General features: G+C 45.2%; 2 protein-coding genes across 3 annotated transcripts; one reads left to right on the top strand and one right to left on the bottom strand.

The window, feature by feature from the left end:
• The first annotated feature begins 1,709 nt into the window (after window positions 1-1,709).
• SHISAL2A (shisa like 2A) lies at window positions 1,710-23,097 on the top strand. Of its 2 annotated transcripts, none has more exons than XM_079777793.1 (3): window positions 1,710-2,101; window positions 10,069-10,208; window positions 22,822-23,097. In XM_079777793.1, exons 1-3 carry the CDS (start codon window positions 1,920-1,922, stop codon window positions 23,085-23,087), a joined length of 588 nt encoding a protein of 195 aa, XP_079633919.1. In that variant the 5' UTR covers window positions 1,710-1,919; the 3' UTR covers window positions 23,088-23,097. The 2 variants fall into 2 exon arrangements, with proteins under 2 accessions (XP_079633919.1, XP_079633920.1); XM_079777794.1 differs by having other exon boundaries at window positions 22,837-23,097.
• On the bottom strand, window positions 18,001-18,301 carry TCEAL7 (transcription elongation factor A like 7; the record flags this gene model as incomplete). The annotated part of the gene is given in 3 exon segments (XM_079776405.1): window positions 18,001-18,110; window positions 18,113-18,283; window positions 18,286-18,301. Coding segments are annotated over 3 exon segments (297 nt in total).
• Window positions 23,098-25,251: the final 2,154 nt, after the last annotated feature.

Here is a 25,251-nt window from a genome sequence, read left to right on the forward strand (position 1 = left end):
CCCTCCAGTGTTCATATTTGACCTTAGAGTGATTCTTGAGGACAATACCCCCTCAAGACTCTTCCCTGGTCCTTCAGATGGTGACCCCTCTGTGGCCACGGTCCCTGCATTTCCCCTTTCACTACCCTGTCCTGTGATGTCTGTCTGACTCCCCCACTATACTATGTGTTTCTCAAGAGCAGACCCAGACCCAACCCTTCTCAGGGGCCCCAGGTCAAAGGCATGGCACACATTTGTATCTTAGGAGCTGGCCTAGATGAAGAAAAGGAACCGGAAGCACAAGGAGAAAAGTAGAGGAAGGGTTTGAGCTAGGGCTTGAGCCCAGATCCCCTGATGCCCATGATCTATCCCACACACCCCCAAAGCAAGGGATGGCAGAACTGGGGAGTCCCAATGCATCCCATTGTTTCCCACTCTACCCACTGCTGTGAAAAATGAGGAGAGCTACAAATGAAGAGGGTACAATGGGAGGTGTCAGATTCAGTGGCTTTTAAATCTTTTGACCTGACTCAGAGTAAGAAATGCATTTTACAAAGCATTACTATCTGCCATGTGCTTTCCCCATTCCATTTAATTATTATTTTTAACGCTAGCTGCGACTCAATAACTGATTACATGGCCCACCAGTCCTTTTCAGCCCCAATACCCCGTGAGATTGGCTGAAAGGGAATTATTCACATAATGAATGAATGGGACACTGAACGCTCAGAAGTCCCCAGTCCTGGCTCAGTGTGATCCAGCCAAACTGCGCATCTCTCAGGGCCTCAGTTTCCCCAATGTACCCTGAGAGGACAGACAGGAAATCTCTAAGGGCTTCATACAGCCCCTTCAGATTGTGGTCCTCCGACCCTAGTGAGAACAGTGCCCCTATGAACTGGAAGTAATTCTAGAGAATGGAGAGGTGTACTGGCTTTGCTTTCTGGTGGGTGGGGTTACCATCTGGGACATTAATGAGCCCCCTTGTCCTGGGCCAGTGTGGACAGGGTGTGAACAGGGGAGTATGAACATGTCAGTGCATGAGCTAGCTGCTCAGGGAAGGAAAGAACGGGCAAGGAAGCCAGAGGATGCGGGCATTTGGAAGTCCACTGGTAAGGAGGCGCTGGGAGAGCAAGGCCTGGGGAAGGAGCCGGACCCGGGTTAAAATCTCGCGGGCTTGAGGGCCAGGGAAAGATGACTTCTCTCTGACCCACCCTTAGCTCTCATTTATTAAATGGGCTTGAAAATCCTTGGTCCTCGGAGTCGTTGTGAAGGTTAAGTGAGGTCACGTGTTCATCATCCCACACTGACCCTACTGTGCGGTCGCCGGCGGGCCGCTCGTCCGCGTCCCGCACGAGCCTGCCACTGCCCGGAGATGCCCGCGCCCCGCACAGGGCCCGGCTCCAGGCGGTGCTCCGTGCGGACGTGGAATCGACGCTTCGATTCCCGCCCGGCCACCCAGGACAGGTGTTGCTTCTCTGAGCACCCCGCACCCTCGTGCCTTCACTGGGGACGCAGCGGGGCTGCCGGGGGAAGCGCGGGCAGGCACCGAGGCACCGGCCTGGTGCCCGGGCAGCTCTCGGAGGCAGCTCCCTCCACCCCGCGCCCGCCGGCCGCCCTCCACCCCGCGCCCGCCTCCTTCCCGCCGCTCTCCACTCCCCCGGCTCCCGGGTCCCCCTCCCTCCGCTCTCCCTCCTCCCCCGCCCCTCCGGCCGCGCCCTGGCCGCCTACCTGGCCGCCGCTCTGGGTCCTGGGGGACTCCAGGTCTCCGACCGCTTCGTCCCAGCGCCTCCCGCCTTGCCTTTCCCTGGTCTCTGCGCGTCTCTCTGCGTCTCTCTGCCTCTCTAGGTCTCTGTCTTTCCAGAGCTCCGTTCTGCCTTCGCCCGCGCCCTCCTCTCGCCGGCCTTCTGCGGCCCGAGGTGGCGGGCCCGGCGCCCGGCGCGATGAGCGGCGCCTGCACGAGCTACGTGAGCGCCGAGCAGGAGGAGGTGCGCGGCTTCAGCTGCCCGCGGCCGGGGGGCGAGGCGGCCGCCGTCTTCTGCTGCGGCTTCCGCGACCACAAGTACTGCTGCGACGACCCGCACAGCTTCTTCCCCTACGAGCACAGCTACATGTGGTGGCTCAGGTACTGGCCCTGGCCCTAACCCCACCGAGCACCCCAATCCAGGGTTTGCCCTCTCGTCCCCCCTCAGCCAGGCTGCGTCATAAACCCTCCGTTCTCACCCAAGTGCCCATCCCAATATCGGGACCACCCCCACCCCCCTCGGGCCCAATATTAACGTTTGCTCTCATCCATCACCAACCCAACTCCCTCTACAACCCCTTCTCAGCTCCATTCCCCCCCATCCTGATCCTGATCCGAACCGTTATTCAAATCAAAGCTGGAACCTCACCCCAACTCCACCCAGGAGAACCTTCACTTTAAACCCACTCCAAGCGTCATCCACCACCACCCTCACCCCAACCCCAACCTACATACCAACCCTCTCCCCAACAGCAAACTCCCTTCTTCCAATGTTCACAGGAAACACAAACTCCACCCTCGTTCAAGTACCCACCAGGGTCTCCTTCCTCATATCCACATCAGCCTCGCCCCTGACTTGACTCACTCCCCAATACTGATCTATCACCAGCTCAACCTGCCCCTACTTCCCCTGGCAATCCCACGCAGCTCTCCTTCCCCACCCTGATTCCAAACATTATATAGGCCTACATTCAACCTCAAGCCTTAATTAAGCTTCAAGTCTTAATCCTCACCTGAGGCTACACGCTAACTCAACCCCAGCCTCAGCCCAGCCTCAACTCTTCTCTTCCTTCTGCTATTCAGTCATTTTTTATTAAAAAAAAATACATTTTTATTGATTTCAAAGAGAGAAAGCGAGATAGAAACATCCATGATCAGAGAGAATCACTGATTGGCTGCCTCCTGCACAACCCCCACTGGGGATCAAGCCCGCAACCCGAGCATGTGCCCTTGACTGGAATCGAACCTGGGACCCTTCAGCCCGCAGGCCGAGGCTCTATCCACCGAGCCAAACCGGCCAGGGCTCAGTCATTCTTTCAGCCACCTCCTGCTGAGCACAGCTTTTTCTAGGCCCTGTGCTGAGTGCTGGGGATGTACTCCCCTCCTGAGCTAAGACAGAAGACCAAGGGCTCAAAGCTGCCTTCAAGTTCATCATGGCATAATGCTACAGCAGAAGCCAGCTCAGGCTGTGCGATAGCAGTGTGATTGGGTGACTATCCACCCACAGGGCCTCGGTTTCCTCCCTTGTTCAGGGAAGGGATTAGACCATTGCTGGTATTCCTGGAACTCCAGTGTGGGGCTGCGAGAGCAATTGGTCTCAGTCTCTCTTCCATCTCCTAAGGCCTCACCCAGAAAGTAAGACTTGACCCCAAACTTGCTCTGGGAAATAGGCATCAGCAAAAATGGAGTGGGCTAACTCAGCAGACAGTGATTTTCCTGTCCCTGGAGGTGTTTCCCCAGAGGTTGCATGCTCTCTGAGTGGGAAAGGACAGCCTGCCACTCAGACTTCTCTGAGCCTTTGTCTTTTCATCTTTCAAATGGGAAGGATGATAAATCGTTGCCCTGATTTCCTCCTAGGGCAAGAACCAAATGAAATAAAGAGGTGAAACCAACTTGGCTTATGCCACTGACAATTATAGTTATTAGTATTGCTTTTTCCAAATAGCTCAAACCATAATTCGAAAGGATTTTCAGATGGCTAGTTTTTCAGTTCCTGTGCATTCAGCTGCTATCTGTAACCCAGAGAAGTGTATTAATTTATTTTCTGTCCATCCATGTTTTCATTCATTTATTATAGCCCTTGCTTTATGCCGGGTGCTATGCTAGGCACTGGGGACACACAAATCAATGATTCCTGCCCCTCAGGAGCTCACAGTCCATCCATAGAGATAAGACATGCGCCTAACGTGTAACAATGGAGTCTTTGTTTAAAACTCACTGTGTACTTAGCACTGAAGTGGGTGCTGAAGTATAATAGTACTTACTTCCCTTGGAAGTATAGAGACAATGTGGAGCTTTTGGACTGGTTAGAACCCAGTCCAAACCTTGGCTCTGTCACTTAGTAGCTGTGTGGATTCAGGCAAACTATCTCCGATTCTCTTTTTCGTCTTTGAAATGATAATAGTAATGCCTGTCTTATGGAATTGTTGTGAGGATTAAGTGAAGTATGCATGTGACAGTGACCAGGATGTATTGTAGATGCTCAATAAAAGGGAGTTCCCTTGCCCATGCTCATAAGTGGGGAAAGGGATACTGGAATATGAAAGTGAATTGTTCAATATCTTCTAGCAATGTCACAGCAGACTGAGATTTAAAGAACATTACCTAGGACCATCCAAGGCTAGATGCACTCACACATTTGCAACCCCGGCACGTTTTCTCTCCGGTTTACAGATGAGAAAACTTGAAAGCCATGAAGTTACTATCAGGGACTGCCACAAGCCTGTCCGGCTCCAAGCCCAGGCGTGTCCTGCTTCACAGCTGTCTAAATCTAGCCTGGCTCTCTTACAACCTGCTCTACTCAGATCATTTGAAAAAATACTCATGACCCTTCTTCACTGTCTTCTGAGCACTCTGCTAGCCCTTGGGAACAGAGAGATGAGTAAGCCTCTCCGCACCCAGCCAAACCCCAACTCTCTTCTACCACCCTTTTCCCTATACACCCCTGTGTCCCTCCAGTTGCCTTGGACCCTCAATAGAGCACTTTAGTGGCTTAGACAACCAGGTAATGGGTTTAATGGGGTAAGTTCTGAGGCCCCATCACATGTTAGTGTGCTCCCATCTTATGACCCCAGGGGCAGCTGGAAGGTTTTAGCTTGCAGGGCTGACACTTCCTCAGTTTGAATGCAAGGTGGTTTATAAACATCACGGACTATTGCAAAGTGGGGGAGGAGAACTGAAGGTCCTTAGGACATCTGGGTGACCAGTGTACCCCAAACCCTGAAAACTCTACTGGCATGCTCCTATCAGTTCCCTGCCATTGCAGTGTAGAGACCTTATTTTGCTCTGGACTCTATTTGGCCCTTTTCATGAAAGCTGGCCCTTAAAAAAATAAATCTTCAGGTAAATACTGTTTCCTTTAATAGACCTCAAGGAGAATTGCTGTCTTTAAACCATGTCTCAAGAAGTGAAGACTCAAAAAGGAAAGAAAAGGGAAAAGGGAAGAAGGAGGAGGAGAAGGAGGAAGAGCAGGGGGAGGAGGAGAAGGGGAAGAAGAAGGAAGAGGAGGAGGAGGAGGAGGAGGAGGAGGAGGAGGAGGAGGAGGAGGAGGAGGAGGAGGAAGGATTCCCTATGGATAAACAGCTGGTGTTATAACTATCTGGTCCACTTTCCAATCACCCTGTATTAGTAGTTATTTTTTTTTTTTAAATTAGGATGTGAGTCAAAGGCAGTGGCCTTGCTGGAGGGCAGAATTAGTGGTCAGGCACTGTCTTATTTAATCTTATGAACACCTGGTGAGATAGGAACCTTCACAGATGAAGAAAATGAAGATCAAGAGATGAAGGACTTTTCAGCTTATATGTGACAGAACCAAGATTCAAAATTAGACTTGCCTGACTCAAAAACCCTAACAAATGTTAGACTGACCCTCCCATGTTTTTCTAGGGGCTCACAGTAGGTTATCTACATTTCAGAGTTATAAACCTGTGAAGCGATAGTCATAAATTTGTGAAACTGAGTTGAAGAGCTAGCAGCTGTTCAATTTCTCACCCAGGGCAGGGATCTCTAACTTCATTGAAAGGTGTCCTCATCCAGGTGTTCTGTGTAAATCTGTCCAGTCATAGGGAATTTACCCGTCTCGAGGCAATACATGGGACAGCTCTGACCACTTAAAGTTCATCTTCTACTAGGCACAGACTTCCCTCCTTGGAGCTTCTCCTGCTCTGTCCCAGCTCCGTACTTGGGGCCTGGTTCCTCTAACCCCAGACAGACCATCAGAAGCAGTGCCCACTTCCTAACTAACCACTGATCTGGGATATATCGCCCCTCAGCTCTCTCACCCACTTTTTGTTGTTGTTGTTAATCCTTACAGTGATTTTTAGAGAGAGTGGAAGGGAGAGAGAGACAGAGAGAAACATCGATGTGAGAGAAACACATTGATTGGTTGCTTCCTGCACACACCCTGACCAGGGTTAGGGAACCTGCAATTGAGGTCCATGCCCTTGATCAGAATCAAATCCAGGACCCTTCAGTCCGGGCCGACACTCCATCCACTGAGCCAAACCGACTAGGGCTCACCCACTCTTCAAAGCACCCTACTTTTAGAGGGCCCTTTCCATTCAGGTGGCCATAGATGTCCCTTGTAAAAGGTGGGGTCCCAACTTGTGCACAAGTTTCCAGCTAAGAGCATTATAAACAATAACTATATCTCAAGAGAGGAAATAATGCCCAAAGAACTAACAAGTACTACATGCTCTATGTGGAAAATGTGGAAAGGACAGGAGAGATAAAAGAGGAAAGAAATCATGGGAGATCCAGTATTTTAACTTGGTTTCCCCAAAAGACGTGGAGACAAGGATTGGAGGGCACATAGTTTACATGAAATCAATTCTAAAAGGCACTGGTGGAGGGTGGGGAATTGAGGAGGTGGGAAGGGAAGGAGCTAATGATGGTGTTACCAAGTAAGATCACCGGAACTTAAACCTGCTGAACTCAGCCAGCCAATGTAGAATCTACATCTCAGAGTCATTCCGCCCAAGTGCCAAAAAGCTGGGTATTTACGTACCTACTTCTGTCAGTCATTAGTTGTGTGCTGGTGTGAGAAGGCAGGCGTTCATTTTCCTGCACTTCTGACCTGCTCACTGTGTAGGTACTGTTCTGGGCCCAAGAAAGCCCTCAGGCAAAAAGATACAAATGCTAGCATTTGAAACTCTGGCCAGAATATTTTATAATTAGAAACCTAATGGGGCAGGGACAGGATGTTCAGAGCCTGGGCTTCACCCAGAGACAGCCTGTTAGCATTTTGGTGTATTTCTGTCCAACCTTGCATATGTATAATTATGTATATATTTGTGTTAATTTATTCCAAGTTGGGGTTATGCTATATATTTAGTAGTGTGTCCTCTTTTCATTTAACATTATCTCATCTGCCCTAACCAGTTTGGCTCAGTGGATAGATCATTGTCCTGCGGACTGAAGGGTCTCAGGTTCGATTCCGGTCAAGGGCCTGTACCTTGGTTGCGGGCACATCCCCAGTAGGAGGTATGCAGGAGGCAGCTGATCGATGTTTCTAACTCTCTATCCCTCTCCCTTCCTCTCTGTAAAAAAATCAATAAAATATATTAAAAAAAAACATTATCTCATCTGAATTTAGCCTTGATCTTAAATGTTATTTGGAAACATGTTTTTAAGGGCTCTATCCAGTGGTTGGCAAACTCATTAGTCAACAGAGCCAAATAGCAACAGTACAACGATTGAAATTTCTTTTGAGAGCCAAATTTTTTAAACTTAAACTTCTTCTAACGCCACTTCTTCAAAATAGACTCGCCCAGGCCGTGGTATTTTGTGGAAGAGCCACACTCAAGGGGCCAAAGAGCCGCATGTGGCTCGCGAGCCGCGGTTTGCCGACCACTGCTCTATACTATTCCATTGCAGGGGTATCCAATCATTTATTTAGCTATGGGAATACAGATTCTCTGAAGCTCTAAGGTGTTTCTGTTTAGTAGAAATTAGCCATCAGCTAGCAGGGAATGAAATCTGGCAGAAATGGCAAAGGCAGGAAGGAGTCCGTGGCTTGGGTCAGGGAGGAGGGTCGGCAGAAAAGCTGGAGGAGTCTGCGATACTGTGATTTATAAGGTATTTGGTCTTTATCCACAATTCCTGGCTCACAGCTCCCAAAACCCTTGGAATTTCCTAAGTGTTGGAAATAATAAAGGTGTCTTTTGGGTTCCACCCAAGGGTGGGGTCTGGTTGTCAGGAAAACCAACCATGTGATTAGAGGTTTGGTTTCAGGCCTCCCCATGCCCCTTCTACCTGACCTCTTGGAGAAGGACTGGAGGTTGAGTTCAGTTGTCAATGGCCAATGACTTAGTCAATCATGACTACATAAGGAAGCCTCTGTAAAAACCCAAAAGGACAGCAGTTGATCTTTTTTATTTTTGTTTTTTGGAGAGCTTCCATGTTGGGGAACAAGAATGCTTCCATGTGCTACCTGGCCCCAAGCTCCACAGAAGCTCTTTTGTTCATGACGTCACCCTATGTATCTCTGCATCTGAATGTTGATTTGAATCCTTTAATATCCTTTTTAATAAATTATCTAGTGAGTAAATGATTTTTCTTGAGTTGTGTGAGCCGTTCTAGCAACGTATTGAAATCCAGGGGCAGGGGGGTCATTGGAACCTCCAATCTATAACTGGTTGGTCAGAAGCACAGGTAAGAGCCTGGGCTTGCAGCCGTTGTCTGAAGTGTGTGTGTGTGTGGGAGGCAGAGGGGAGTAGTCTTGTACAACTGAACCCTTAACCTGTGGAATCTGATTCTATCTTGGGTAGATCATGTCAGAATTGAGTTGAATTCTCAGACACCCTACTTGGGCCAGAGAATCACTTGTAGGTGTGGGGAAATCTCCACACACAAATTGGAATTGGGTCCGGAAACCCTTTTCAGAGTGGTAGGCAAGAAGGGCACACAAACAGATCCTGGTACCTACCTATCTCCTACCATTAGGAGAATATCTCACAGAGCCTGATGCATAGTAGGTATTCAATAATATTTACTAGCTGCCTATCATGTGCCAGGGTTTGTACAAAGGGACAACAAAGCCAATTAAACATGGTCTGAGTCTGCTTTCAAGGAACACACAAGAAATGTGTTGAACACCTACAATGTGCCAAGAATATGACATATCATTCATCCTCACTACCACCTGTGAGGTGCTGTGTTTTGATTATTCTCACTTTTCAGACAAGGAAACTTAGGCTCAAAAGGTTAAATAACTTCATCAAGACCTCACAGGTGGTAGTCTGGGTCCTCACCTCACCCAAGTAGGTCTGGTTCCAAATCTCTTTGCTCTTTTCCTGACATTGGGCTGCCTGACCCAGTGGGAAGTGCTAAAGGTCCTGAGTAAAGCATCCTGGGTGGTTAGCCTGGCATGTCGGCAGGGGAGAGAAAGATGACCTAGGGAAACGTTATTGAGGAGAAGACTTTTGAGATGGGCCTTTGATGACGGGTAAAATTCCAATATGGGAAGATGAGGAGGAGGGATCATGTGAAAAAGGAAAGATGGTGGTCCCCAAATGAGCTAGGAGTTGTCTAGAGACCAAGTGACCATGGCCTGACTTGGGGCAGACACAATGTGGTTGGACAGTGAGGGACCAGTGGCAGGGAGGTTTCTAGATGTGGAGTCTACGCTGATGTGATGACCTCCTGGAGGTAGATCAGAAATTTCCTTGAGGCTGGAAGGACAACTGGTTTTTGTTGTGTTTTTTTGTTAGTCCTCACCTGAGGATATTTTCCCATTAATTTTTTAGAAACAGTGGAAGGGGGAGAGACAGAGAGAGAGAGAGAGAGAGAGAGAGAGAGAGAGAGAGAGAAAGTGAGAGAGACACATTGCTTGGCTGCCTCACACACATACCCCGACTGGGCGGGGGGTGGGGGGTGGGGCGTGGGTAGAACCTGCAGGGGATAGAACCTGCAACCCAGGTTTCTGCTCTTGACTGGGAATCGAACCCGAGACCATTTGGTGCACAGGCTGACATTCTAACTACTGAGCAACAGGTCAAGGCAGACAACTGGGTTTTAACTACGGCCAACGTGTATCTTGATTTTTTAAGAAATAGCAATGTAGGAACAGCTCTTTAAGGTCATCTCCAGCTCCCTGGGGTGGGAGCAGAGAGGAAAGTAGGGAGGGAAGGAGAGGAGAAGAAAGGGAACACTGAGTCCCAACTATGTGGTTGCACTGAGACATGCCATGTATGTGGGGAATACTTGACATGTAGTTGATACTCCTTCCCATGCTTAGGCACAGAAAGCCTCTTTAAGACAAGGAGAGACAGAACAACACTTCTCCTATAATATGCTGCCTCCGAAGTCCCTTTTTGAAACTCGGCTCCTCTGTGGTCTTCTCTCCCCAGTATTGGTGCTCTTGTGGGCCTGTCCATAGCAGCGGTGGTCCTCCTGGCCTTCGTGGTCACCGCCTGTGTGCTCTGTTACCTGTTCATCAGCTCAAAGCCTCACACAAAGTTGGACCCAGGTTTAAGCTTACAGACTACAGGTAAGAAAGAGGTCACATGCTTTACTTGTATTCAGCAGGCAAGAATTTTTACAAAGGGGACAAATTTAGAAATGATATTTGGAACACTTGCCTCGTGAGTGTTCCTGGAATATTCAGAAGGAACAGCACAATTCTAAAGAGGTTTATGATCTGAAGATGTCCGTTCTAAACTTTTCATGTGCTCTGCGTTTATCAAAATAATTTGATATAGTCAGCATTCTGTTTGTTACACAAAGATGAATCCATCTTGTGGATTTTCTAAGACAATGTTTTAATTCCAGCCTTAGAAAATGCAAACTGATTTTAATATTTTACCCCAAACAAAATACAATTAATAAGAAAAAATTGCTGCTCCCCAAACTCAATTTATTCAGAAATTAAATACAGGTATTTTTTGGATAATCTGATGTTCTGGCCTACCAATTTCTTTATTAGTACAGGTGTCCCAGAGCTTCCCTACAGGGTCCCCTTCAAAGTGTTGCTTTTACACATATTTTTACAACCTCTTCAAGGCACTGTGAAAGAAACAAGTAGCTATTGGCAACAGATCTTTCAGTTTAGTTTGGTAGACAACACTCAAAATGGGTAGTATTATCTCCATTTTACAAATGAGAAAATCAAGGCTGAGAGAGATTAGGTGACTTGCGCGAAGTATCACAGCTAATACATGATAAGACTGAAATCTGGCCCATGTTTTCCTGCCCTGAGTCATGCTCTTTTTCAGCCCACCACTCTGGGTCTGGGTAAGCATACAATTAAGCACAAAATTGTTTAATACCAAATGTAAGGAGGGTTTCAAAAAGGAAAGGAGACGCGAATTGGTGCTGAATTAGTGAAGGAGTTGGTTAGGCAAAATAGATGAGCAAAGGCATTTCAGGATAGGATAAATAATGGGTAAAGGTGTGTGGGCAGGACTGAGTGAGACTATGCAGTGACAGGGTCATTCACTCTGGGGCACTGTAGGGGAGCAAGGCCAGGCTGGACAGGGGAGGAATTTAAGTTTGGAAGCAAAGATGGCACACTCAGGGAGGGAGAAGGGGCAGGGTGGGTAACAGCTAAGTTTCAGAGAAAGTAGAGAGAGCTTTTTCATTTGCACAAGATTATTTTTCCAATTTCACAACAAACTCGTGCAACAAACGACAGCATGTGAATACATCTCAGATCCCGATGCTCATAATAATCCCCGTGGCTGAGCAGTGAAAAGGAGAAGGGCTGGCTTTTGAGGGTGGGAGAATTCATCTGGCTCTCCTTGGAGCCAGGAAGACCTAGGAGGAGAATAGGAAGTGGCAGGAGAAGAGACCCAGCCTCAGGGAGGCCAGGGATAGCCCAGGCTTCACTTTTTTTAAAAAACTTTTATTTATTGATTTTAGAGAGATTGATTGTTCCACTTACTAGGCATTCATTGGTTGATTCTTCTTTTAAAAAATATATGTTTATTGATTTCAGAGAGGAAGAGAGATGGAGAGAGAGATGATGCGAGAGAATCATTGATCAGCTGCTTCTTGCACACCCCCTACTGGGGATCAAGCCCTCAACCCAGGCATGTGCCCTTGACCAGAATCGAACCCGGGACCCTTCAGTCTGCAGGCCAACACTCTATCCACTGAGCCAAACCAGCTAGAGCCATTGGTTGATTCTTATATGTGCCCTGATCTGGGATCAAACCCACAACCTTTGCATATCAGGTTGATGCTCTAACCAACTGAATTACCCTGCCAGGGCCCAGGCTTCAACTTTTATAGAGAAAAATCATAAAATTTAATGAAAGGCATAAAAGAACCTGCCTATCTGTTGAGATACAGAAAGCATGTGAATAGGAAGACTCAATATCATGGACAAATCAGTTCTTTCCAAATTAATCCTCTCTAATAAAATGGTAATATGCAAATTAACCATCACTCTGCTACATAAGCCACGCCCACCAGCCAAGCCACGCCCACCAGCCAATCAGGGCGACTATGCAAATTAACCCCAATCCAAGATGGCTACAGCCACAGAGAGCAAGGTTTCCCAGGTAACAGAGGAAGCCAAGCTTTCCATAGCTGTTGCAGGCCTAAGCCTCCATTCAAGCTACAAAGTTTCAATTATAGAAGGTAAACAAATTCAAACAAATGGCAGCAGAATGGAGCTTGAGAGAGCAGGCCAGGGTTGCCGGCGGCAACAGGGGAAGCAAAGCTTTCCGCACACCCTGGCAGGGCTCACCCGCTTAAGGCTACAAAGTTTCAATTGTAGAAGGTGAATTAACTGCCACAGAAATGGCTGCCGGAGCCCCAGGCTTGGCTCCGCTCCAGGCTACAAAGTTTCAATTGTAGAAGGAAAATAAATTCCAGATACCAGGGCCTCCCCTTGGGTTGCCAGGGGGCGTGGCCGGCCTGCAAACCACTACAGGCCCCTCGCTCAGGCCGCCCCACGCCCCAAGGGAACCCCCACCCTTATCTGTGACACCCTTCAGGGCAAACCAGCTGGCCCCCACCCATGCACCAGGCCTCTATCCTATCTAATAAAAGAGTAATATACAGATTGATCATCACTGCAACACACAATATAGCTGCCCCCATGTGGCCAAAGATCCTGCCCCCATGTGGACACAAGATGGCCACCACAAGATGGCCAGCAGGAGAGGGCAGTTGGGAGGCACCCGGCCTGCAAGGGAGGGCAGTTGAGAGGGACCAGGTTTGCAAGGGAGGGCAGTTGGAGGTGATCAACCCTGAAGGAGAGGGCAGTTAGGGGTGACCAGGCTGGCAGAGGAGGGAAGTTGGGGGCAAACAGGCTGGCAGGGGAGCAGTTAAGCATCAACCAGGCTGGCAGCGGAGTGGTTAGGGGGTGATCAGGCTGGCAGGCAGAAGCGGTTAGGGGCAATCAGGAAGGCAGGCAGGCAAGCAGTTGGGAGCCAGCAGTCCTGGATTGTGAGAGGGATTTACGACTGCCCGTTTAGGCCCGATCCCACCAGGATCGGGACAAAACGGGCAGTCGGACATCCCTCCAGGAGTCCCAGATTGGAGAGGGTACAGGCTGGGCTGAGGGACAACCCCCCGCCGTGCACGAATTTCGTGCACTGGGCTTCTAGTCTATAAATAAAAATCCCAACAAAAGGTTTAATGGAATTTTTCAGATTCATTCTAAAATTAATCTGGAAGAGTAAAGGTGCAAGAGTGAACAAAACAATTTTGAAAAATAAAGAAGAGACTTGCCCTATCAGATACTAGAACATTTTTCAAAGATAAGAATTTGTCAATTTGATATTGGCACAGAAATTGACAGGTAGAATTGGGCAATGCAATGTCCTCAACTAGTGCAAATTTGCTACCCAAAGACATTTTGCAATGTGTGGAGACATTTTTGGTTGTCACAACGGGCGAGGGCTGCTACTGGTATCTTTTGATAAAGGCCAGGGATGCTATTAAACATCCTGCAACACAGGATAGCGCTCCAACACAGAGAATTATCCAACCCAAAATGTCAATAGTGCCAACGTTGAGAAACCCTAGAATAGAAAATCCAGAAAAACACTAATTAAAATATAGGAATTTATTTTTTTTTAAATATAGGAATTTAAAGAAAATATTTAATTACTATTACTTTTTAAAAATATTTTTAAAATATATTTTTTTATTGATTTCAGAGAGGAAGGTAGAGTAAGAGAGAGATAGAAACATCAATGATGAGAGAGAATCACTGATTGGCTGCCTCCTGCATGCCCCCCCGCCCCCCGGGGATTGAGCCTGCAACCTTGAGCGGAATTGAACCCGGGACCCTTCAGTCCCCAGGCCTATGCTGTATCCACTGAGCCAAACCGGCTAAGGTGAAAACATTTATTTTAAAAAAATAAGGGGAAAATTGGCAAATTTACCTACATAAAATGCAAACAGACATCAAATACAAATAATACATAAGATAGTATACATAAAGTTAAAAAACAAGTGATAGACTGCAAAGATATTATAAATAGAAGTAAATACGTGCCAGGCAATCATTATTTGCAGATTCAATATTTGTGAAGTTGCCTATTTGCTAAAATTTATATGTAACCTCAAAATCAATACTTGCAGTGTTTTCAAGGTCACTTGCAAATGTGGACATGCCCAGAGCAGCAAAAAATTTGAGTTGCCCCATCACACACATTCCTAGCTGACGTGGAACAAGGCCATGCTCTACCTTCTTGTTTCAGCTCTCAGACTGTAAACAAGTGTCCTTTTCATGATATATTGAGTGACATGTTTTTGCATTTTTATGACTTTAATGGTGGTTTCACTGTTGAAAATGCCCCCCAAACGTAGTGCTGAAGTGCTGCCTAGTGTTCCTGAGCACGAAAAAGGACTGTCATGTGCCTTGTGGATAAAATATATGTGTTGGGTAAACTTTGTTCAGGCGAGTTATGGTGCTTTTGGCCATCAACTAAATCTAAATAAATTAGTAATATATGTTAAATAAGATGTCTTTAAAGAGAAACACACAAAACAAAGTTACGAATTGACCAGTTGACAAAATTGTTGTGACCAGAGGCTCACAGGAACCTAACTTTTATCAAGGACATTGGTAAGTACAAAAATGGATCATATTAATACTGAGGAGGTTGGGTGGAGGGAATGGATACTGTCATATACTGCTGGTAGGAGTATAAATTGGTACCACCACTTTGTAGAGTAATTTGGCAGTATCTATTTATATTAAAAATGAATACACCCTATAACTCAGTAATTCCACTTCTAATTATCTTAGAAGAAATAGTTATACTAGAAGAGGATAGTAAAAATGAATGACATGATCATTTGTCATATTGGAAACAAACTGAATGCCTACCAGTAGAGGAATAATGAAATATGATTCCACAGTTAGAAGGAATGAACTAGCTCTAAATAGAGCATCTCATTAGTTCTTCACAAATAACTGGGCAGATATAGATCTTATTACCATCCATTTTACAGATGAGGAAACTGAGGCCTAAGTTACCTAGTGAGTAAGTGACAGAGCCAACTCTACCTCCAGTCTCCTTCCTCTCCTTATTCCTGTGCTGCAAAACGGAAGTCCCTACTATGTGCCAGACACTGTTTGAAACTGTACATGCATTATCTCATCCAATTTTTCCCAACTACACGAGTGAGGTGTTATTATCATCCATTTTACAGATGTGAAAACCAGGTCTAAGAAAGGTGAGATGACTTACCCAAGAGGTCACAGTTTGTAAACTGTGGATCTGGAATTCAAATATATGTGTTTTTCTGCCTCCAAAGTCCTACTCTTTTTACCTCACTGGGCCAGGCCTATGAAGTGCTCCTGCTTGTGTCCTGATCCCCTCAATACTCCCCACTCTATATCCTCCCCCACACCAAACCTTTCTGAATCAAAGGAAATAGTTTATCTCTTGTCCCTGTTGGTAAAAAAACACCCTCCTATGCCCTAACCAGTTTGGCTCAATGGATAGAGCATCGGCCTGCGGACTGAAGGGTCTCAGGTTCGATTCCAGTCAAGGGCATGTACCTTGGTTGCGGGCACATCCCCAGTAGGAGGTGTGCAGGAGGCAGCTGATCGATGTTTCTCTCTCATCAATGTTTCTAACTCTCTCTCCCTCTCCCTTCCTCTCTGAAAAAAATCAATAAAATATATTTTAAAAACAAAACAACAACAACAAAAACACCCTCCTACTTTTTACTGCTCAGCCACCAGCTGGATTATTCAATTGCCAGGGTTTGAGATAGTTTATGTTCTTGCTTTTTGTTACTTATTTTTAAGATAGAAAATGCATTTCCTGACCTTTTGCTAAATGATAGCTTTAAGCTCTGTCTTTTGCCCAACTGCAGCTCTTAGTTCCTCTCTTTCTTCTTCATTAAGTACTGTCCCCTCCTTCCCATCAGCTGAGTCAGTTTATAGGCCCATTATCTTACTAGTACATTTATCAGAGCTTTACCCTTTATGCAGAGTTTCATTTCTGTTTGCTGTCTCCCTCTCCCTCTCCAGTAGGACATGTAGAGAGATCATTAGCCCGTTTTACATCAAGCTCAGCCATGGGAAGTGAACTGGCTAAATCTACACAGTAGTGAGCAAGTGTTGCTGGGATGTCAATCCCGATCTCCCAGACTCTAAAGCCTGTGATCATTGCACTGTACCTCAGGGTCCTGATCGCTGAGTGTGGGGATAGGGATGGGGAGTGCCCTGGTAAGAACAGAGTGGAAATGGAACTGAGTCTGGAAACAAACTCCTTCTGCTACCCAGGTGTTCTGTAACTGTCCCATCACCCCCACCTCCACACACTCTCCCCCAAACTTGGAATGCAAAAAAAAAAAAAAAACACACAAAAAAACAACACAACCCATAACTTTCTTACTCTAGAACTTTGTAACTAGCTTGATCAGAAGGGTGACTGAGTTCCTACTGTTGTGCCAGATGCTATGCTAAGGACTTTAACCATATTAGCCCATGTAACCTGCTTAACTACTCTGCCAGGTGGTTATTATCAACCCTATTTTGCAGATGAGGCGAGTGGGATATGTGTGGAGTTTATGTTCCAACTATGGTACATTTAATGAGATTAAAAAAAACAGTGGAGGTAAAAATGGAAGACAAGAGTTCAGTTCTCATCCTTCTCTGAAAGGTGTTGGTGAGGAGCTCATTAGTCAGCCATTCTCATTGACTCAAAGGGCTCCTAGAAATCAAGTCTGATGCTTTCACTGTAGCGATGAGGCCCTGAGGCCCTGAAAGGGACAGTCATGTGCCCAAGGTCACCAGCCAGTTGGCTAAGCCTTTGCCTCCAAGGATCTTTCCCTTCAGCAGCCCCTCTCACCTTCCAGAGAGGATTCAGTTTCTCCAGGGCCAACTGCTTTAAAAGAAATTTACTGGGGTGACATTAAGTAATAAAAAGATATAGGTTTCAGGTATGCAATTCTACAGTACATCATCTGTATATTGTATTGTGTATTTACCACCTCAGAACCCACTACTGCCTTTTGAAAAAAATCCTCACCTGAGGCTATGTTTTTATTGATTTTCAGAGAGAGAGGAAGGGAGAGAGAGAAACAGATCGGTTGCTTCCTGTACATGCCCTGACAGGGGATCAAACCTAAAACCTTTTTGGTGTATAGGATAATGCTCCAACAAACTGAACCACCAGGCCAGGGCAAGCCCATTGCTTTTTAGTTAACCACATTTGGTACCTGTGACCCAAACAAGCCTCAGTGATGAGTCAGTCTTTTTGTTTTGTTTTAATTGACAAGTTCTTTTATTGTGTTTATTTTAGTATTTTTTTGTGACACAAGTATTACTTACACATATATATTCATTTATGGGAAAGTGAGAAGATGCAGATAGGCAAAAATGAAATAAAGCACAGGTCACACAGAGTGTATTACCTTTTGGTATGTAATAACTTTTTGCATTATATCAGTTATAAATGTACATTTTATATATATAATGTTTTGCAGTGTGTTTTCACTTTACAATATATGAGTATCTGCTAATTCAAGTGAATGAAACATCCTGTTAAATGAATGAGATTGGGTCAAAAGATGAGATGTTGGTAACAAGAGTCACCTGTAAATCAAAAGAACATTGAAGGATTAGAGGAAAATAGTAGCAAATATTTAGCAAGAAAATGCAGACAAAAAGAACCTAGTGATATTAATAACAGAGAAAGGTTGAATAATGGGCCTGTAAACAGGCTCAGATGCAGAAGGAGGGACAAAAGGCTCCTGGGAAGGAGAGGACAGTACTTAATGAAGAAGAAAGAGCTGCGATTGGGCAAAAGATAGAGGACCGAAAGCTGTCATTTAGCAAAAGGTCAGGAAATGCATTTTCTGTCTTATGAGAAATGCAATAAATAGTGTAAGGAATGCCGGTGGTTAGAATGCAGAGCCCTAAAGCTTTTTCTCAGACCCCTTATCTCTCCCAAAAACCTTTCTATCGCATCTCTCTTGTCATTTCTTCATTATTAAAATGCCTATAATCTGTGTCCTCTTTAAATTCCTCGAGAGACTGAAGTAGACTTTGTCTAAAATTCCCTTCAGTTTGCTGGCATTCAAATTCTCCATAGGAGCGTTTTTCCTCTCTCTTTAGCACGCAGCATTTGCGCTTCCCTTCATTTCTTTGCAGAGTTTTTGCATGATGTAGTTGTTTCCTGTGACAACTCAGGATCGTTCCCTCCTCTTTTTCTTGCCTTAAGATAGATGTCTGTGAACCCAGACCCTCTGAGCACCTACAGACAGAAAGAAAGGGGAGAGGAAGGGAGAGTTCTCTGTTGGGATTTAAGGAATTTACATCCTCTTTCTCTTGGCCACAATCATAATCACCTACCTGCAGGAGGGAGAAAAATCTAAGAACTCCTCTCCTAGCTAGTCCCAAATTCAAGATTGAGAGCCCAGGCAATGGGAGAACTGGCCACAGAGGTTCTTGGAGAATGGTGAGAAGGCACAAGCCTGGCCTAGGGCATCAGAGAGCCTGGCTCTAATCCTGGCTCTGTCACTCCCATTGTGTGGCCTTAGGTAAGTCACTTCTCCCTGGGCCTCAATTTACTCTGTAAAATGTATTCAGTAATACCTACTAAGAAAGTTGTGAAAACTAGAGGTGATGCTTACATAGGAGCTAAATTAGTCTCTGACACATGGTAGGCTTTTAACAGTTAGTAGCTCTCATTTTTATTAGGCACTTAGATTTTACATGTTAGTCTCCCCAGTGTTTGTTGATATCTCAAAGATAGGAACTGTATCTTAAATGCCTTTGTATCCCAAGGACCTAGCCTGGTTCATAATTTATACTAAGGCTAAACTTGCTCTGTGGTAAGAGTCCAAGCTTTGGAATCAAACTGAATGGAAAATGAATCCCGGATCCAATACTCACTAGCTGTTTCAATATTTACTTTTTCTACCTGTGCCTCAGTTATTTTTCTATAACATGGAATAATAATACCTACCTCTGAGTTTGTTAGGAGAATCAGATAAGATTGTCATACCACTGCATTTCAGCCAAACATGATTCTTATAGTAACTGCTCTGCTGCTCAGAGCCCCACAATTTAAGAGGGACTTTGACCAATCAGAAGGTGATCAGAGGCAGCTTGGTCTAGAAACCAGCTGATGTGAGTGTCAGCTGAAGAGCTGGGGACTTTAGCCCCATACTGGGGGAAAATATGCCAACAAAGGACTTTTATCCAGAATATATAAAGAATCCCCAAAACTTAACATTAAGAAAACAAACAATCCCATTAAGAAACATGCAAAAGGCTTTAACAGTTACTTCACAGATAGCAAATAAGCACATGAAAAATGTTTCACCTTCCTGAGCCGGTAAGGAAATGGATATAAAGCTACAGAATACTAAATGAGCATAAAGCTATCAGAATACTAAAGTAAAAACACTGGCAATACCAAGTAAGGAATAAAGCAACTGGTGGTAAAGCCACTTTGGAAGACAGTTTGGTGTTTTCATAAAGTTAACCACACACCTATTATATTTATTACTTCCCTATGGCCAGTGTAACAAATTACCATAAACGTGGTAGCTTACCATAATAGAAAGTTATTCTCTCACAATTCTAGGGGCCAGAAGTTCAAAATTAGTTTTGCTGGGCCAAAATCAAAGTCTCCAGGGGAAATTCTGTCCCTTGCCTCTTTGTCTGGTGACTGCCAGCATTCCTTTGCTTGTAGCTGCATCACTCTAATCTCTATCTCTGTCTTCCTATCACTATCTGTGTGTGTCTATCTCCTTCTGCCTTTCCCATATAAGGGCACTTGTGATTGCACTTAGTCCAAAAGTAAGGGTGGGCTTTAGGCATGGTTTGAATAGAAGTTCACAATGTCCACCTAGATAATTCAGGATAATCTCCTCAAAATGTTCAATTTAATTACATCTGCAAAAACTTTACCATATATGGCAACATTTATAGAGTCTAGAGATTAGGACCTGATCTCTTTGAGGACCACCGTTCAGCCCACTATACCATACAAAACAGCAGTCACGCAGCGAGGTCTTTATCCTATAAAATAAAAATGTATGTTTATACAAATGCTATACATGAATGTTCATAGCAGCTTTATATTTAATAGATAAAAACTGGAAACAACCCAAATGTTCTTCAGTGGGCAAATAGTACAACCATACAATGAAATATATGCAGCTGTGAAAAGGAATGAACTATCCATGCACACAATATCTTGAATGGACCTCAAGGGTATTATGCGGAGTAAAAGAAGCCAATCTCAAAAAGTTACATACTGTATAATTCCACTTATATAACACTTCTGAAATTATAAAATTATAATAATGGAGAATGGATTAGTGGTTACCAGGAATTAGGTTTAGGAGGAAGGTCTGACTATATAAAGGAGTAGCATGAGGAAGTTTCTTTGTGGTGATAGAATAGTTCTTTATCCTGATTGTGGCAGTGGTTATAAAAAGCTACATAATGTGATAAACTTTTATAGTACTATACACCAAAAATGTATATATAAAAACTGTTATAATTGAATACAATCAATAATAGCTTAGTTTATCTATATATATAAAAGCCTAAACGACCAAACAAATGAATGACCGAATGACTGGTCAACCAGTGCTAGGATGCGCACGACAGACCCTCAACGTACAGGATCAAGCTCCCTCCTGTCTGGATCAGGCCTGCAGGGATCAGGCTGAAACAGGCTATCTGACATCCCCTGAGGGGTCCTGGATTGCGAGAGGGCGCAGGCCAGGCCGGAGACCCCACGTATTCATGCACTGGGCCTCTAGTAGTATTATATCAATGCCGGTCCCTGGTTTTGAAATTGTTTTATGGTTATATAAGATATTATCAATGGGAAAAGCTAGGTGAAAGATATATGGAATTCTGTACTATTTTTGTAACTTCTTGTGAGTCTTAAATAGTTTAAAAAGAAAAAGTTAAAAAACAACAAACAAATAAAGAAGGAAATTTATTCACTCTGTAGGTGATTAGTCCAAAAGTAAGGGTGGGCTTTAGGCATGGTTTGAATAGAAGTTCACAATGTCCTCAGGCTTGTGACTACATCCTCTGAGATTCTGCCCTCTATTTGTGTTGGCTTTCTCCTCAGATTGACTTTTCTCATGGTACTAAGTTGACTGCCAGCATTCCCTGGGACTACGTGCTTTTTGTTCCCTTCTATGCACTTTTTCTAGGAGGAAAAAGAGGGAGCTGTATTTTCCTTCAGTTGGGGGTAAATATAAAGGCCTGAGCTCTATTCTGACTGGATCACCTTAGGTCATGTGCCCACCCCTAAACCAATCACTGTGCCCAGGGAAATGCTATGAACTGATTTCCCATCCACATGGCAAAGAAATGGGATTACTTGATTGGCTCAGATCAATCAGGTGCCACTCCTGTCGCTGAGATGGAGCCAATGCCACCCTACTATAATTGCTATTACCAGGTAGGGAAGGGGGAAAATGGATTTGGATAGCCAACTCCAACATCCGGTACATCCTTCTTGAAATTCACTCTTCCCTTGGTTTCAGAGGCACCATTTTTCCCCCTAGATATCCTCCATCAATGGGTCTTATAGTATAAGAGTTTTCTAGACAGAGAAGATACAAAATGTCATTCTAGAAGAAACAGCACAAAGACCCAGAGATGTGAAGGAATGGACCCATTTAGGGAACAATGAAAATTTTGGTGTGGCAAAGCATAGAGTTCATGAGGGAAGAGTGGTTAGCAATGAAGCTGAAGAGAAGAGATGGGACCAGTAGTGAAGAGCTTTGAAGTATCACAGTCAATGGTAAGACATTTGAAGACTTTTGAAAAAGAATAGTCCCTGGACTCACTTGACCTTAGACAGATCTCTCTGGATAGACTGGAGGGGCCTGACTAGAGGTTGTTCCAGTGCTCTGGGCAGAAGATGAAAGCCTTACCAAAGGTGGTGGCTTTGAGGATGGAGAGAAATGGATGAATATGGCAGACAGTGATTTGGTGGAATCAGCAGGACCTGGGGGACTGCTTGGCTTTATGAAGGGATTGGAGGAGAAGGTGTAAGAGATGACTCACATTTCTGGCTGAACACTTGATACATTTTTTTAGGCAGGAATGCCCAATTGTGTCAAAAGCTGATAAGTCTAGGGAGATAAGGATTTATAAATGACCATGGATTTAGTGACAAATGCTTTAAGGTATGGTGGGGGCAGAACCAAGGATATTGCAACAGAGTAAGTCAGGAAAGTGGAGAATAATAAAGCCAAGTGAGCCTCCTTTCAAATTCAGATATAAGAGGAGGAGAGGATAAAGCAATAATTAAAAAGTCATGGAATCTATTAAAATAATGTATGTTTTTAAGTTTTCCAGCACTTATCTGCATACTGGTTGTATAGTCAGCTTGTATCCTTATCTATAAAATTAGTTTTTTAATAGTACCTACCTCATGGGTTTATGTTGAAGATCAAGTTTTCATATCTAACAATTGTGTAGTCTGTCTCCTCCACTAAACTTTAAGTTCATTAGGAACATTGACAGCTCCTAGTGCATGACATGTTATATTGCTAATAAACTAATAAATATTTGTTAAATGAGTGTTAAGATTCTGAGCACAGTCCTACCTGCCCAAGATAAGCACTCAGGGAAGTTAGCCAGGGTGTGTGAGCCTGATGGGAGGAATGGGATGCAGGAGGAAACCCTATGCCCTCAGCTTGCTGTTTTCCAGAACCCGAGGAAATGTCCCCTGACTGCCCAGATGAGACTACAAGCAAGTTGGTGGAGATACCAGGAGTGAATTCTCTAAGGCAGAGTCACCTCTTCCTGAACTCACGGCTGGACTGCAATGAGGAGCAGGCGATGGACCCCAAACACCTCTTCCAGTACTGCTTCATGGCCACAGTGACTACCAGTGACATTCCCGGCAGCCCTGAGGAGGCCCTTGTCCCCAACCTAATTGCACATGGACCAGACCCATAGACATCCAATAAACTTCTCTACACCATCCTCTTCTGGAGTCTCTTTTCAGTGAAAGGTGGGGGTAGGGATGATCAAAGGGACTTGCTAAAAATGGGACTAACGAGATACATGAAGGCTTTTCCCAGCCAATCTACCCAGGGCCTGCTGCGGACCCAGCTATTCTGCTCTGCCTGGCCCACTGTGAACCAAAGGGAGTTCAGGCATGGATCCCAAGTAAAATGATCAGTAACAACTCCATGCAATAAAAGAGAAGCCCGGGGCCTGTAGAGGCTCAGAAGAGCCCCTCACCTAACCTGAAGAGTCAGAATCCTGACTTGTCCTTCCTGCCACAGAGCAGGTATACTTACTTAGGATACCATGGAAGAGGACTGGTACCCGGAGGCAAGTGACTCCTGCCTCTCCAGCAGCTCTGCCCCACTCTTAGAGTGAGCCCCTTGCCAAGGAACAGAATGAGAGGGGATGTGGAGTACATAGAGCCCAACCATGTTTAATATCATTCAATACCTTAGGTCAGTGGTCGGCAAACTCATTAGTCAACAGAGGCAAATAGCAACAGGACAACGATTGAAATTTCTTTTGAGAGCCACATTTTTAAAATTTTAACTTCTTCTAACGCCACTTCTTCAAAATAGACTCAGGCCGTGGTATTTTGTGGAAGAGCCACACTCAAGAGGCCAAAGAGCCGCATGTGGCTAGCGAGCCGCAGTTTGCCGACCCCACGGCCTTAGGTGGATGAAAAGAGTAAATCAACAAGTAAGTGATGGAATGAATGGTTAGCAGACCAAACACAGGCTCCACCATGTGGACTCGGCCACTTCCTGACCCTGTGTGTCCTTGATGAAGTCCCTTAGTCTCCCTGAGCCTCGGTTCCTTTGCTGGGTTAGGGCGAGTGTTCAGAGATGATGGATATGAGCCTCCTTCATAAACATGGAAGTACTACAAATATTTTAAAATTAAAAATGGATGTTTTTCAATATAACAGCAAGAGCAGGTACTCTGGAGCCAAATGCCTGGTTCAAATCTTGTCCCTGCTCATCCAGCTAGGTAGGTATAATAGTAGTACCTACCTTATAGGATTTTGGAGGATTAAATTACTTTGTTCGTGCAAAGTACTTAGAACAGAGTTGGAAAATGGAAAGCTTTTTTTTTTTCCTTCTTAAATTGAGCTTATAGCAAAGAAATCTTAGGGAAGGATGCTGACTGCCACCCCCCTCTCTCATTTGTTCTCATTTTAAATTTATTTTGAAAGTCTACTTGGCTTCATTAAGTGATTCAGGAAAAGAGCAGCATCCCATGTAGCAGATACAGAGGGGCACCCCCCCCCCCACTGTTTTCCTCCTCTTAACTTTAGCAGTGGCTTTAGGCTTTGCCTTGAAGTGCCAGGCAAGTATTGGTGAGACTCAGCTCTTGACATTTCTGACAGTGACACAACCTGCTGCTGGATTTGACAACAGCGAATTGCTCACTCTTAGATATCTGTACCGGGAGCCCGAGCCAGCCAAGGGCACATGATGGGGTGGCAGGGCAGGGTGAGTCACCCACAGAAGTACCCGAGGCTGGAAGCCAAGAGGCCTCCGGTCTGGTCTTGGCGTTATTTGTTGTCTTCTGTGCATGTGTGTATCTTATTTTCAGCATTCTGAACCCAGCACTTTCGTCTACTTCTTGTATATTCAGTGGCACCTTCTGTGCCAGGACCTGTGCAGGTTACCAGAAACAAAAGGGAACCAGCCACAGCAGCTGCCCTCAGGGGATCATCTGGAGGGCAAGGCAGGCCCACAAAAGGGCAGTTGGCCCAATGGCAGCCCTTCGTGCAGCCTGAGGAAGCAATGTGATGTTTGAGCTGAATCATCAGAGATGAGTCAGAGTTGCCAGGTAAGACAAGGTCAGAAGACATTAGAGTCAGAGTACAACCTGTTCAAAAACAGCGAGAGAGCCTCGCACAGCCCAGGAACTGCGCGTTGCAGGAAGTTTAGTCTCTGAGGTTCTGTGTGATCTTTCATAGGATAGATCCCATCTCTCTCCTTAGCATCCCCATCAGTAAAATCCAATTTTTCTCGGAACACTCTTTATACTGGTCCATCTGGGAGGTTGCTAGGAAGAATCCAATGTTGCCCTTGCCTTTAGGCCTGATAGGGGAAGATAATCTGTAAAATCTAAAAACTCC

Source organism: Cnephaeus nilssonii, assembly GCF_951640355.1.
Source record: "Cnephaeus nilssonii genome assembly, chromosome: 7".
Taxonomy (NCBI): Eukaryota; Metazoa; Chordata; class Mammalia; order Chiroptera; family Vespertilionidae; genus Cnephaeus; species Cnephaeus nilssonii.